The 15,318-nt window shown below is 34.4% G+C and overlaps 1 protein-coding gene across 1 annotated transcript in view; it reads right to left on the minus strand.

The window, feature by feature from the left end:
• Window positions 1–1,185: 1,185 nt before the first annotated feature.
• The window catches only part of LOC149794399 (large ribosomal subunit protein mL39-like), a 28,984-nt gene continuing 14,851 nt past the window's right edge, over window positions 1,186–15,318 (minus strand). Inside the window, exons 5-9 of the mRNA XM_089968582.1 lie at window positions 14,025–14,086; window positions 9,894–10,154; window positions 5,834–5,908; window positions 2,943–2,990; window positions 1,186–1,403 (exon numbers count right to left, since the gene is read on the minus strand). Of these exons, the coding sequence (XP_089824708.1) occupies window positions 1,320–1,403; window positions 2,943–2,990; window positions 5,834–5,908; window positions 9,894–10,154; window positions 14,025–14,086 (530 nt within the window). The 3' untranslated portion in view covers window positions 1,186–1,319. The remainder of the gene's footprint in view (window positions 1,404–2,942; window positions 2,991–5,833; window positions 5,909–9,893; window positions 10,155–14,024; window positions 14,087–15,318) is intronic.

Raw genomic sequence — 15,318 nt, forward strand, 5'->3', positions numbered from 1 at the left:
TTATGTGTGTGATTTGGATTTTTAATGTAGCTTTAACAATTTTTTCAGTCATATTGCTACGATGTCTGCAGTGTGGCAGTTTATAGTGAAGTCTAGCACTGGGGCATCATGCCGCAGACATGTAGCTTGATTTCCCACCCAGTTACATTATCTTGACACCAGGCTGACCAGCCCTAACACTAACTTCTTAATGCTGAGTGCCTAGTGAGGCAGCTGTTAGTGCCATTTTTATGTCTTTGGAATGACTTGGCTTGGGTTTGAACCTGCAACCTCCCACATACGAGGCGGACTCTCTAACCACAAGACCACTGGGGCAGTCTATATTTTATGTACAGGTTAATTAAATATAGAAAGCAACAGTAAATGTTTTAACAAGTGTGATATCTAATAGTTATCTAAGAAAATTTAAACATAATCTGGTCATGGCATTCACAAAATCTGTACCTCATTTGTTAGTTTTTTAAAATCTTAATTCTGTAAGGATGGGAAATTTCTAGGGCCAATGTCCAGAAAATTGGAGGGTCTGGTTATTTGGTTTAATAATGGTAATTAAACTTGTGATTCAGGAGAAAAAAAATATCTGGGTTATTATTTTTGTCTTATTTTTTTTTAAATTAAAAACTACAAAATAAAATTTAAAACAAGCAAATTCAGTGAAAATGTATTCCCTGAGATCAAATGATAAGTTATCTTGATTATAAGTGAAGTGCTGGTCAACAGATTTCAATGCAACATGGTATACATGTGTTCCCTTTAACCCCAAGCAGCAATGATTTGGGGGTAAGTAGTTCCAAGAACAATGTCACTTGCTAAAAACGGATTTTCCTATTCATTTCAGTTTGGATGAAAAAGTTCTAGTGAACAGATTTTCAGAAAATGTTCTTTCTATATCTACATCCAGACCATTGAAAAATCCACCACTGTTTTCAGATCCAAAATGAGAGAAAAATAAATCCATCACATGCATTGGTGTGCGACAGAAAATAAGATCAAAATTTGTATGCAGGAAAAAACTGCACATATAATGTATTCTATTAAATTCTACTCACACTGGAGAGCAAATTTTAACTCCATTTACAAGCAGGACAAAAACTACAAACAAATGTGATACACAGTAACTCATTAAACCTGTTAAAATGTGCACAAGTTCTCCCTGAATGTAAAAATAAAAAGCAAAAGAAAGTGTCTAATTAAGAGTTTTATTTATGTGAATGTTCAGTGATAACATACATAGGACTTGCGCACCAGCTGTTATTTGTTATTTAGAACTGCTAACATAGTTGCAGTTGACAAAAATGTTTTTGTAATTCACAAATCTCTTAATTGGCTTTTTCTTCTCCTTGGTTGTCTTCTGTCTCATTTTTGGACTTTGCCTGGAATACTGTTGGGATTGGAGCTGGGTTCTGCAAATAGTGAATAATAACAAATTACAAAAAGACAATGATGATAACAATGATGATGATAATAAACAAAAGTCCCTCAAAGGCACTGGCACTCTACTGTCCCAAAGAATTTCCAGGAATTTAAGATAAGACATTTTCTTCCTTGTAACAGATGAGCGTTGAAACTATCTCTGATATTCTTCAGCTATAATAGCATTGTCAAATTAGCTGCTGTGAGTGTCAGATTGGCACCATTTTTATTTAGGGCCAACATGATATCATGGTATTCTGGTGTAAACACCATGCTGATATGTCTTTATGTTTTGAGAAGGAAACAATAGTAAGATTTTTAAGATGGAGGCCATACTGGATATCAGATTGGCACCATTTCCATCTAGGACCAACCTGACCGCATAAGAAGTCTTTTGGTGAAAGCACAATATTGATATGACCAGTATGAGAAGTAGCCAAAATGATTTTCAAGATGGCTGTTGTGGCAGCCATATTGGAAGTCATATTGGCACCATCTTTGTTTATGACCAACTTGGCAACACAAAAAGCCATTTTAGTCTTTCATTCAAGAGTAGTGATAAGATTTTCAAGATGGCCACTGTGGTGACCATATTAAATGTCAAATCAGCACCAATTTCATTTTGGACCAATCAGTCAATAAGAAGTCTTGCAGAGAAGACCCGATGTTGATAATGAACATCCATTCCTTTCCTGAGTGGTAACAATAGAATTTCCAAAAGGGCCACTGTGGCAGTCATATTTGATAGAACAACTGTTCATTTTGGACCAAATGGACATCACAAATCTTTTGGTGAAAATATTTCAATACGACATTCCACTTAGGAGTAGTAATAATGAGTTTCAAGATGTCTGCCACATTGGACATCAGATGAGCACCATTTCTCATTTAGGATCAACTAGATATCATAAGATTATCAGAGAAAACCTCATTGTCAATGTAACCATCCATTTAGAAGAAGCAATTAGATTTGCAAGATAGCCAATATCGCAGCTATATTGGTTGTTTGAAAGGCACCATTTTCATTTAGGACCAACTAGACTATGGGATAAATGCATGTATAAAGTTTTGGGGCAATCCTTTGAGTTAGTTTAGGAGGAGCAGCAATAATAAATTTGTGCTAACAGATCGACAATGGACAACAGACAATCGTTAACACATAAAATGATTTGCATAAAGTCCAATTAAAAGTGATCACTGAATCTATCTTCATAATAACATTTCTCTGGATGGTAACAATGTATCTGAAACAATGGTTTCTGGATTGTCAACTGTAACTGATCTTATCCTTCTTTATACAAAGTTGTTCAAAAAGCATCAAAATTAATCTGCATCAAAAGATCTCTACTCTGTCTTAAAGTTTTTATAAGTATTCACTGGAATTTCACAGTCAACATAATAAGACCTCAATTATTTAAATCCCATTTATTCCAATTATTTATTCAAACTTATCTCTTAATATGAATCAGAAACACATGCCAATCCCTACCCTCCACCCCTGTAAGCATTATACCTGGAAATAAACTTACTAATTTTGTTGCCCTCTTCATTAGGAATTCGTATGTCCAATAATGCAGCTGAAACGAGAATCAAATCATCAAATTTGACATACATGGCAAAAGAGGTATGTTGTATCACCATTTCACCATTGTACTTACCTTGGCACTTTTTCACTTGTTATGACTCTAAGGGCTTAAATTAATTAACAGAAAAAAGCAAAAATGAACAAGTTTTGTAAAATTTGATAATTTGTTTCCCAAGAATACAAAGTGAAAATTAATTAAAAATTGAAAATTAATTAAATAAAAAACTTACAGTATTGTGACTTAAATACCAAACAGTCCTAAAAGTTATATCACAAATCCCAAAGTATAGAGTATTCTGAATGAATTCAAGTGGTATTCTGAATGAATTCCAATCTAGAATGTGTTGATGTACCAATAACCTGAAAAAATATTGATGTGCTAAGTCTTGACATATCACAAGAATAAAATAGAAAATGTCTCTAAATGAATTCACAATAATCCTAGAATAGTGATTTAAACTGAATGTATTAATGAGTACTCTGTAATTCCAATGAATCATTCAAATAAAGCCAATCAAATTAAACTGAACCAACATAAAGAGTGATGCACTTCAGAGGTTAAGATATGAAAGAATAATTATGATGTAAACAATCTTAGCATAAAAACTTTTGACACAATAAGAGGAACTGGAAGGGGAATTTGTACAACATTCTAAGTTGTAAATATGATCAGTCTTTTACTTAAATTTTAATAAAGAACATGACAAATATCAGGTAGACCAGCAATTCCCCAATGGGAAGCCAATATTCTGAACTCAAGTGTAAGTAAACATGTTTACCTACAAGAAGTGATTATCCTAAAATATAATTTACAATCATAAATAAAAATTAGCCATGTAATTTATTGTTTATAAAATAAACAACATTAGTCAGGAAGCCTAAAATCCTACCCTCAATCATGGACAAAAGTCAATCCTTCAATTATGGACAAAAGTCAATCACACAATAAAAGTTAAATATATATAAAATACTGTACTGATATGTTGGTAATTTGCGTCAGTAAAGATTGTCCAGAAAATCCTGATACATTTTTTGTTACGAATTTAATGATGTTAAAAGCATATTTTCATTTTTTCATGACAGAAAAATTCTTTTTTTACAGTTAGTTCTACAATGGTACCAATAATGTAGACTTTCTACTTGAATTACAAATACAGTGGGAGAAACCTAAGTTTTTTGACCAGATTTTTTTTTACGACAAAATTTACCCATTTTGGAACTGGAGTTTGTGTCTGGATTTTAGACTTTTTGGTCTGAGATATAAAGCAGACCGGTCAGAATTGTGCCTGGACAGGTGAACCTTTATAAAAAGCAGGATAAGATTGAGATTTTGAGTAAGAAATGGCCAGGACATAAAAATCATAGGTCAATTTATACCCTTCTGCACATTTGCGAGCAAAATAGCCAATCATAAACAGCATCTTTTATACACCTAGGCATCAGGCTAAATGAAAATCTCTCAGGAGTAGATGTGTTTGGTTGCATTTAAAAATGTGTTTCCTACCCTCATTTCAGGTGAAAATGAAAAGAATCTCCATGGTTAATGAATTTCCATATGTAACAGGGGGTGGCCAAATGGACCATTAGGACCAACTAAATATGCAAAGTCTCTTGATGTAAACATCATGCTCGTCTGACCATCCATTAAGGTGGTGTTTCTAGTGTTTAATGGCACAACAACATAAGTAATTTTTCAGATTCAAGGCAATTGGAATAAAATGCTACGGAATTGCAATAATGAGATTTTAAAGGTTATGATCTGCATCAATCAGCATAATTTTCATTCAACACCTACCTGACATTTGGATGAATGTGTGTGCAAAGTTTCTTAGCAATCCTCCAAGTATCTTAGAAGGAGTAGCAATAACAAGTATATACAAATGATTTGATTTGAGATGGAAAACAGACAACAGAATAGTTCACAAATTCTTCTGGTCTATAATCAGTAGAGTTAAAAATAAGCCATTCAATGGAATTTTAACGATGTCCCATACAATCCCTACCTTTCCCTGGCAATATTAAGGAAACAAGCCATTTGATGCATGCTGACTGCTTTCTACCTTAAAATGTAAATGCAACTGGCATTCTAAGTTATAAATTATCCACTGGTGCAATGAGAGACACCGTAACTTCAAATATATTAAAGCACTAGAAATGTAGCTGTATGACCAAGATCTCTGCAACAAAGACACATAACTGAAGAGCAATGCTCCAAGTTGAACAAGGGGACATGATTCTTTCAAATTAACATAGCCTATAAATGAATTATATTGCATCAGATAATGGTGAAAGTTAATGACAATGTAGGTCAACATAATGTAAAGCCTCTTGTCAAATTTGATTTCATTATACTAGGTCCTTCAAAATTACAGTTATTGAGGAGAAACAAAATTAATGACAGACAGGATGTGATGTGATGTGATGGAACAGATGGACATGGATACCAATGTTTGTTTCATCCACGGATATTAAGTCACATAAAAACATCTACTGGATTGTATGTCACATAAAAACATCGACTGGATTGTATGTCACATAAAAACATCAACTGGATTGTATCTCACATAAAAACATTGACTGGATTGTATCTGACAGAAGTATAACAACAAGCTGACTGCTTTATAACACATTAACAACAGAAAAGACTAAAAAAAAAACTACGCAATGAGACATCAATTGAATAAATCATGGATGAAGTATCCAGTTTGTGTGTATTATTTCTTTACTTGTAACCTTAATTTAGCTGCAACTCTGGCACTTCTCAACACCCAACTGTCTTGTGTATCTTAGACTAGAAAAGTTCTTTCATGCTTGAGTAACTTGAGTAAAACTTACCTGTAAGCTCATTGGTATTGCAGTTCCTTGCACTCTGCTGAGTGGACCATACTGAGGACTCTCTATTTTGTGCACCTGCAACAGAAAGAAATACACACAACTGTACTTCTCTAATGTATTATTTGTCATAATGGGCTGTTCCAGTTGCAAATTCAATAGTTCTTGTTTACCATGAATGTTGGGGCAGAAGTACTGACAACACTGCATAGTGTAAGTGATAACATACTCCAAGTACAGGCCTTCAAGTAGCTCAACTCTTCCCTTACTTTTCATTGGGCTCCCTACTTCCCAATACTTTCTCCCTTTTTCAATGGGTTACATACTTTTCCATACTTTTTCACTGGGTTCTGTACTTTCCAATACTTTCTCCCTTTTTCAATGGGTTCCATAATTTTCCCTACTTCAAATCAGACATACTACAACTATTTAAAAAAAAACATTTTTAAAAGGGAACAGCTGGTTCTCTATAGTATGCTATCTTTTTGCCTATACCGCCTGATCCATGTATTCTCTACAGTATGCTATCTTTTTGCCTATACAGCCTTATCCATGTATTCTCTATAGTATGCTATCTTTTTGCCTATACAGCCTTATCCATGTATTCTCTATAGTATGCTATCATTTTGCCTATACAGCCTAATCCATGTATTCTCTATAGTGTGCTATCTTTTTGCCTATACAGCCTTATCCATGTATTCTCTATAGTATGCTATCATTTTGCCTATACAGCCTAATCCATGTATTCTCTATAGTATGCTATCATTTTGCCTATACAGCCTTATCCATGTTTTCTCTATAGTATGCTATCTTTTTGCCTATACAGCCTTATCCATGTATTCTCTATAGTATGCTATCATTTTGCCTATACAGCCTAATCCATGTATTCTCTATAGTATGCTATCATTTTGCCTATACAGCCTGATCCATGTATTCTCTATAGTATGCTATCATTTTGCCTATACAGCCTGATCCATGTATTCTCTATAGTATGCTATCTTTTTGCCTATACAGCCTGATCCATGTATTCTCTATAGTATGCTATCTTTTTACCTATACAGCCTGATCCATGTATTTGCTGTGCTTCACAAATCATTCTGGCAACATGTCAACCTTGTCTGAACTTGAGTTTCACGAAAAGGTTGGCTGCTTCAGTGTGGAGCTTATTTATTTATTGGCAAAGCTTTCTGGATGGGAAGAACACGTATGTGAGTAAAAATATTGTACATTAGACTACAAATAGCAAGTCTATTTTGTGATTCTGCCCTGTTTTCTGTCTGATTTTACACATTTTTTCACTCTACTTTAAAAAATACTATTTCGCAAATGGATGCTTGAAAGACTGTATGCACTTGAAACTGAGTATACAATATTAGAATTGATATCCAACCTTCTAACATGAAGTGTATGCTTTAGACTGTTAGTCTGTGTGCATGTTTGCTAACCTTTTTGTCTGTGTGTGTGTTTGCTTGCTTGTGTTTGTGTGTTTGCTTGCTTGTGTTTGTGTTTGCTTGCTTGTGTTTGTGTGTTTGCTTACTTGTTTGTTCATGTTTACTTGTTTGTTAGCATGTGGGTGACCACTTGTTTGCATACATGTTTGTGTACTTGCTTGTTTGTTAGGATGTATGTGTTTGCTTGGTTGTGTTAGCATGTGCATATTTGCTTGCTTGTTTGTATGCATGTGTTTGCTTGCTTGTTTTTCAGTCTATTGTGTTTGCTTGCGTGTTAGTCTGTGTGTGTTTGCTTACTCGTTTGTTTGTGTGTTTAAATGTTTGTTTGTTAGTAAGTGGGTGTTCACTTGTGTGTGTATATGTGTGTTGGCTTGCTTGTTTATTAGTTTGTCGATAGCAAAATATGCTTATGTCAACTTTATTTGACACCAAACTTGAAAATTATAGCAGACCAATTAAGATATGTGTATGTATATTTTGTGTTCAATTGCCTGTCCACATATTCATGTATCTAAATTATATGAATTAAGTTCTTTAAAAGTATACACATGAAAATTTCCCTATCGATTTGTACGGGATTCAATGTTTATGGATCTCATGGTTGCAACAAACTATGAATTTAGGAGCAAGCTAACAATAATCTTTCTCTAGAAACAATAGCACTCCCATCCAATCCATGAATTTAAACACATAACAATAATCTTTCTCTAGAAACAATAGCACTCCCATCCAATCCATGAATTTAGGAGCAAGCCAATGATAATCTTTATCTAGAAACCACAGCACTCCCAGCCAATCCATGAATTTAAACACATAACAATAATCTTTCTCTAGAAACAATAGCACTCCCATCCAATCCATGAATTTAGGAGCAAGCCAATGATAATGTTTCTCTAGAAACAACAGCACTCCCAGCCAATCCATGAATTTAAACACAGAGGTAACAATGACTTTTCTCTATAAACAACAGAACTTTCTTCTAATCTATGAATTAAGGAGCAAGCCAACAATAATCTTTCTCTAGAAACAATAGGTCTCTCCTAAAATCCACAAATTTAAGGACCAAGCCAACAATGATCTTTCTCTAGCAGCAACAATCCATGAATTTAAAGACCAAGCCAACAATGATCTTTCTCTAGAAACAATAGGTCTCTCCTAAAATCCACGAATACAAAGAACAAACCAACAAGGATTTTTCTCAAGAAACCATAGGTCTCTCCTGATATCCACGAACATAAAGACCAAGCCAACAATGATCTTTCTCTAGAAACAATAGGTGTCTCCGAAAATCCACGAATATAAAGAACAAACCAACAATTACTTTTCTCGAGAAACAATGTCTCTCCTAAAATCCATGAATATAAAGACCATGCCAATAATGATCTTTCTCAAGAAACAATAGGTCTCTCCTAAAATCCACGAATATAAAGACCAAGCCAACAATGATCTTTCTCTAGCAACAACAATCCATGAATTTAAAGACCAAGCCAACAATGATCTTTCTCTAGAAACAATAGGTGTCTCCTAAAATCCACGAATATAAAGACCAAGCCAACAATGATCTTCTCTAGAAACAATAGCACTCTTATTCAATCCATGAATTTAAAGACCAAGCCAACAATGATCTTTCTCTAGAAACAATAGTTCTCTCCTAAAATCCACAAATATAAAGACCAAGCCAACCATGATCTTTCTCTAGAAAAAATAGCACTCTTATTCAATCCATGAATTTATGAGCAAGCTAAAAATGAACTTTATCTGGAAACAATAGGACTCACATCCAATCAGTGAATATAAACAAAGAGCTAACAAAGATTTTTCTCTTCAATCAATAGGACTCTTGTTCAATCCATAAATGTAAAGCCAATCTAACAATAATCTTTCTCTAGAAAGTATGGGACTCTCATCCGATCTATGAATTTAGGAGCAAGCCAACAATAATCTTTCTCTGGAAATAATAGGACTCTCCTCCAGTCCATGAATTTAAGAACCAACCAAAATATCATTCTTCACAAAGCCATGAAAACAGATACCCCCAAAATACCAGAATTATTTTAATATAGTGTATGCCACATCTATCTACTGATTCTGATCAGTGGGTAAAAAAACAAAATAACATTGTAATGTTACATAATGAAATATCAAGTAATTATAAGCTGTCATACTTGTATGTAATGTATTCACAAGTCTTGTAACAGTACAAAATGAAAGCAAACTGATGATAAGAGACACACCTGATCTGTGTTATGTGTACCCATGTCCTGTAACAATACATAATTAAATATCAAGTGATTATAAGGTGAGACATGTCATGGGTTTCCATGTCTTGTAACAGTACATAAAAAAATGTCAACTAATTACCAACTTTATATATGCAATTCCATATCTCATAACATTACATCATGATACCTCAACACATTATAAGTTAAATAAACTAAGACAATTTTCTCAATGATAATAATAAGGTCTCTAATATTATTACAACAAATGTATACATCAGGAAACATACTGACAGACTAACAGAACAATGAAAATATAATTGAGGTGCTTACTGAGCTGGACAATAAGTAAATGCAGGCTAATAATATTCACTTAATATCTGGGCAACTTACTGCTGTGACATTGAACCTTGACAACATTCCAGTACTTCCCATCAATGGACCACGAGTGATATCGATATGGTCTCCCATCCGATAAACTGTTACTGAAGACCCTGTCTCAGACTTGCCAGCTATTTGAGGTATTTGTTCTGATTTAAATCGATTATCTTCAAACATTTTTAAGGCCACTGAGGCGTCGATGTCTAATCGTTCAAATTTGAAGTCTGAAAACCTCAGGCTTTGTCCAACACGACTCAGACAGTTCAGCTCCATCTGAATTAAAGAAGAGAACTGCAAGATTTTCAAGTGAACTTAATTTATTAAAACAGAGGATGTGTGTGTGTGTGTGTGTGATTTGGATTTTTAATGTAGCTTTAACAATTTTTCAATCATATTACTTCAATGTCTGCAGTGTGGCAGTTTAGTGATGTCTAGCACTTGGGTATCATGCTGCAGACATTCAGCATCATGTCCCACCCAGTCACATTATCCTGATACCAGTCTGCCCAGTCCTAACACTAACCTCTTAATGCTGAGTGCCAGGTGAGGCAGCTGCAAGAACTATTTTTTTTACAAGTCTTTGGTATGACTTGGCCAGGGTTCAAAACCACCTGCATTAAAACAGAGGGAAAATAAGTATAATACTCATGGTATTGCCTTTTATTTACAATACAGCAAATATTATCATGACAATAATCTGTCATGACAGAATGACTTTGATTTAGAAGATTTAAATTCTATGAATCAATTAATTATTGATATTTGAGTTATAAAAGATTAAACATATTAAAAGTCCTCAAAAATATAAATGTTTTGCTGACTTGTTCCATAAATGTTTTTAAATTTTTACTTTAAACACTTCAAAACGCTAGTCTTAGGCTTCATTGTGGATTTGGTCTGAGAAGAGACTGAAAACAATATTTCCCCTTCTTCAAATGCAAAAAAAATAAAATATATGAAATCATCATCTTGGGTATTTGATCTCTGACAATTTTAGCAATATAAAACTTTGTCTCCTCAATGAGCTATATTAAAGTATTACTGAAATTAAATGAAGCAAACTGAAGATGTAGCCAATGTTAAATATCTGTCTCCTCGCTGAGCTATAATTAAAAGTACAGTGAAATTCCACAAAACTGAAATCTCAGCATACCAGCATCCTCCAAAGACATTTATTTCAAGTCCCCAATTTTTTTCGTTCTTTAATTTCATCATTTTTATACCAGTAAACTGAAACCCCTCAACTCCAAAGACTGGAACAAATTTTGATCCCAAATTTCAATTTTACATTTTCAAAAAAAAACTTAAGACAAAACTTGGAAATAGCCATTTTTTCAGGAAATTCTGTTTCTTCTAGAATACCTACCAAATCATAATAACATTACAAATATAAGCCCTACTACCTCACAAATCAAGCCCTTCCAAAGATAAAAATGTGTCTTTCTGTCTATAAAATATAGATAAAGGGTAATAACTCTTGTCCATTACCTCCCCTGGCTGCCTAAAGACGGTGTTAGTTTGAAGCCAAATGGAACAGCATGTAACATGTAACAGGATGCTTGCATTGTGGGGAATTCGAAAGGGTATTAAAGTAATGTGACCAGGTGAGTATTGTAGGAAAAACAATTTACTAAACAAATTTGCAGTTTTTGTCTAATGCCAGGAGATCTGAAGAAATGGTGTCAGAATGAGTTCTACACCAGCAAGATATAAAGAACACTGGTACTTGAGTCTCATAAAACAAAGACTTCGGAGCTGCCTGAATCAATGTTCCTGGCAGAAAGACTCTCAGCAAAATTTCCCTGATTTACCCCCGACTGCAGTAGAGGAGGAAAGGAGAGGCTGACTTCCTCAACGACAACATAAACTGAGGTCTTGACCCTTCTTGTCAGTGTAGAAAAGGAGGCAGTGAACATTCTAAGTTCGACAACACCTGACATACTTCCTCTATAGCCACTTGAAAACTATACTCAGTCTTCTGCAGCATGTGGGCCATCCTGTTCGTGATCAAGATCTACATCTGTATAATACATACCCAAAGGTATACATCAGGTGTGGCAGTCATATCCAAAGCTGTCATGGTACTGTTCCAGAGGATAAGCCATGAGTAAATGGCTACCCATATCTGTATGACATTGTTGTCAGACTGCTATGGACAGCCTGTCAAAACCAAAAGATATCAGTAATGAAGTTAGTCATACAGCCAGTGTGTGTGTGTGTGATTTGGACTTTTTAACGTAGCTTTAACAAACTTTCAGCCATATCACTACAATGTATGAAGTGTGGCAGTATATAGTGATGTCTAGCACTGTGGAATCATGCCACAGACATGAAGCATAATGTCCCACCCAATCACATTGTCCTGAAACCAGGCTGACCAGTCCTAACAATAACCTCTTAATGCTGAGTGCCTAGCGAGGCAGCTTAAGTACCATTTTTAGAAGTTTTTGGTATGACTCAGCCGGGGTTTGAACCTGCAACCTCCTGCATCAAAGGAAGATGCTCTAACCATTAGGCCACAGAGGGGTCTCATACAGCCAGTAGCGTAGTCAGTGGCATTAATGATGAAGTGGTAACAATAGCTGAACAGATTCATGACAAGTTCAACATTTTATGGCTCTACTTGATGAAGCGTGGTACATTGTACGACTGAATTCAAATGTTCCCTGAATGGTTGGATCATGAGCTAGACGGTTGGACTGAACAGCTGTTAATCAAAACAGCTTCAAACTGAGGTATGGTTAGATAGTACAGCTCATTCCATTCATTGATAAACCTCATGCGCCTGGAATTACAGGCACTAAGGCCATGCTCAGACATGCAGGGGAGACTTGTGCCGACTTCGCTGCCTAGAACTGGGTGGCAGTTCTTCCCCCAATAGTGTTGAAATTTTCTGCTAGGACAAAAGATGACGGAAGGACAAGAAAAGCTGGCCAGACTAATCAACTCAGTCATCATCTGTTGTACCAAATGCACACTTCATCTTCATTGTTATGTTCTAAAGAAATAAAGAATGAAAAATAATAATAATAATAGTTAATAACATTAACAATGTGAGACATCTGCTATGCTAGGGGATACTCAGTACTTCAGTACTTTCAGATTTGGATTTCCAGGTCACCATTATGTGCTGAAATGACAAAGGAATTAAGAAAGAACAGTAATAGTAATAATACTAATAATTAACAATGTTAACCATGTCAGAGACACCCACTATCAAGGGTTGTTAAATAAATTGTGTGTGTAGAAACAAACTACAAAAACTTTTTTCTTTCAATGCAGCCATGAGAACAATGCAGCCAGATAATGCAGAGACTAAGTCCATGTAGGCAAAGAAAATTCACATAAATATGGTCAAAATTTAAAAAATAAATTAAACCACCTTTCTGAAAGCAATGTAATCCTCAATTAATGAATAAATATAACACAAAAACTAACTGGTTTTCAGGAGGCAAAATGAAATGTGCCTGTCCAGATAACAGCAAAAGCTTTACACTAGTGTAACCTGTAGAAAGTTAGGGGATGTAATAGACAAGAGTTATTGTCCTTTTACTATAGTTTATAGACAAAAAGCTGTTCCTTTTCAGAGAAGTTTTCTTCTGAATATAGCTTCTAAACAGATCAGCTGATATCCTGACAATAGGAATATCGCCTCTTTATTAGATATTACAAAGCATCTTGAACTGAAACTGTCTATGTAGGCATATACATATACACATCTCTGACAAACACCACAAGATTTTAAGTTGCCCCATTGTATTACACTTACTTTTCCCACCCCACCCTCGCCAAAAATTCCAAAATTCATGTTTCTAATGCTTAAAAAATGAGAAAGAAAATAAATAAAAACAGTATCTAAGGCTATTGAAGCTGTATGCTAAACTGATTCTTTTCATTTATTTTCAAGGGTACATACAAAATTAATCCTAAATTAAACACACCCTCTACATTTGTTAAAAAGAGGAAGGATTAAGGACTGTGTTAAACAAAAATTATCAAAATTATAGAAAAGTCATGGACTGGGTTACCATCAAACAGGGGCTTATCTTCAGATAAATACCTATATCTTAGTGATTGTTACAGCTATTTCAAGCTAAATATATTCAAACAAAGACTATTCTGAACTAGTCTCCCTCAACTTACAGCACTTGGTGACCAGTCCAGTAGTTTGAGATCTGCATCATACACAAAACTTCCACTTGTGACTGAAGATGAAACAAAAAGTTGCTAAAAAGTAATACTTTTAAGAAATAAGCATTTCCAAAATATCTTTCTAAGTTATTTATTATAAGTATCCACATCTGCAAAAAGGAAAGATACAAATTCTTAAACTGTAAAAGTCAAACAAATGTCAATCATATGCAAATTGTAAAGTCTCAATCTGAATTGATGAGGGAGAAATGACACAACATATGCATGCACAGAACTAAAACATGTTCAGGCATATGTCTGCACACAGCTCAAACAGGTCTTTAACACTTTATTATAAGTTTAATTGCCCTTAGGAAACAAAATTCAACCAAATTCATCTCTTCACTTTCCCTGCATAAGTAGCTATATCAATTTTATATTTGTCTCATTACCATTAAGAACACATCACACCATACCATGATCCCTGGAGAACCATAAAATTATACCATGTATACTGGAAGTGAGGTTGCTTTATACTGAGGCACTTTATAATTGGAGGGAATCAATAAACTGTGACACTTGAAAGGGATCAATTGCTATACCAAGGACCTAAATCTAAGGGATATGTCTATACTAGGGCATTTATAGCAGGGATGACTATACTGTGGCACTTTATAGTGAGGTAACATTATACTGTTTAATGGGTTATTTCCAGAGACAATTTTTCAATTTTATATCATATAGGGTTTTTTATATGTTTATATTGTAGTGACTGCATATATTGGCTCGTTTTTATTGCAGCAAAAGAAAACCAGCAGTACTTTCAAAAAGAACTTTTAGCACATGCTGAATTACTCTCAACTATAAAAAACTTTTATGGCTTGCTGAAATACTCTTACATGTGGACAAAATTTGGAGAAATATATTATCCATATGATTATGTCTATCCCATTTGCCCAATGTAAAATTACACTGAGCTGTGACTTTGTGAGCCTCTTTATAGAAAAATAATGCTCACTGCCATTTATATGTTGAGCTTCACTGGCTACTGTTTGTTCATATATTGTTTGCTGCGATGCAAGGAATTAATATTACACCAAACTGTAAAGGTAATGGAAAGGCTGTAGTATAGTGAACTCTTTTTATATCAATCACAGCAATTAATGAATTTTACTGATTGATCATGAAGCAACTTAATTTACTTTATTATTCAGCTCCCCCTAACCATATCAAGTTTACTATTGTATATATATAAATCATCCAAGATGTATCTCTAACTGCTGTGCATTAATTAGGCTTGGCATCT

Source organism: Sinohyriopsis cumingii, chromosome 8 (assembly GCF_028554795.1).
Source record: "Sinohyriopsis cumingii isolate HCF-2022 chromosome 8, ASM2855479v2, whole genome shotgun sequence".
NCBI classification, from domain to species: domain Eukaryota; kingdom Metazoa; phylum Mollusca; class Bivalvia; order Unionida; family Unionidae; genus Sinohyriopsis; species Sinohyriopsis cumingii.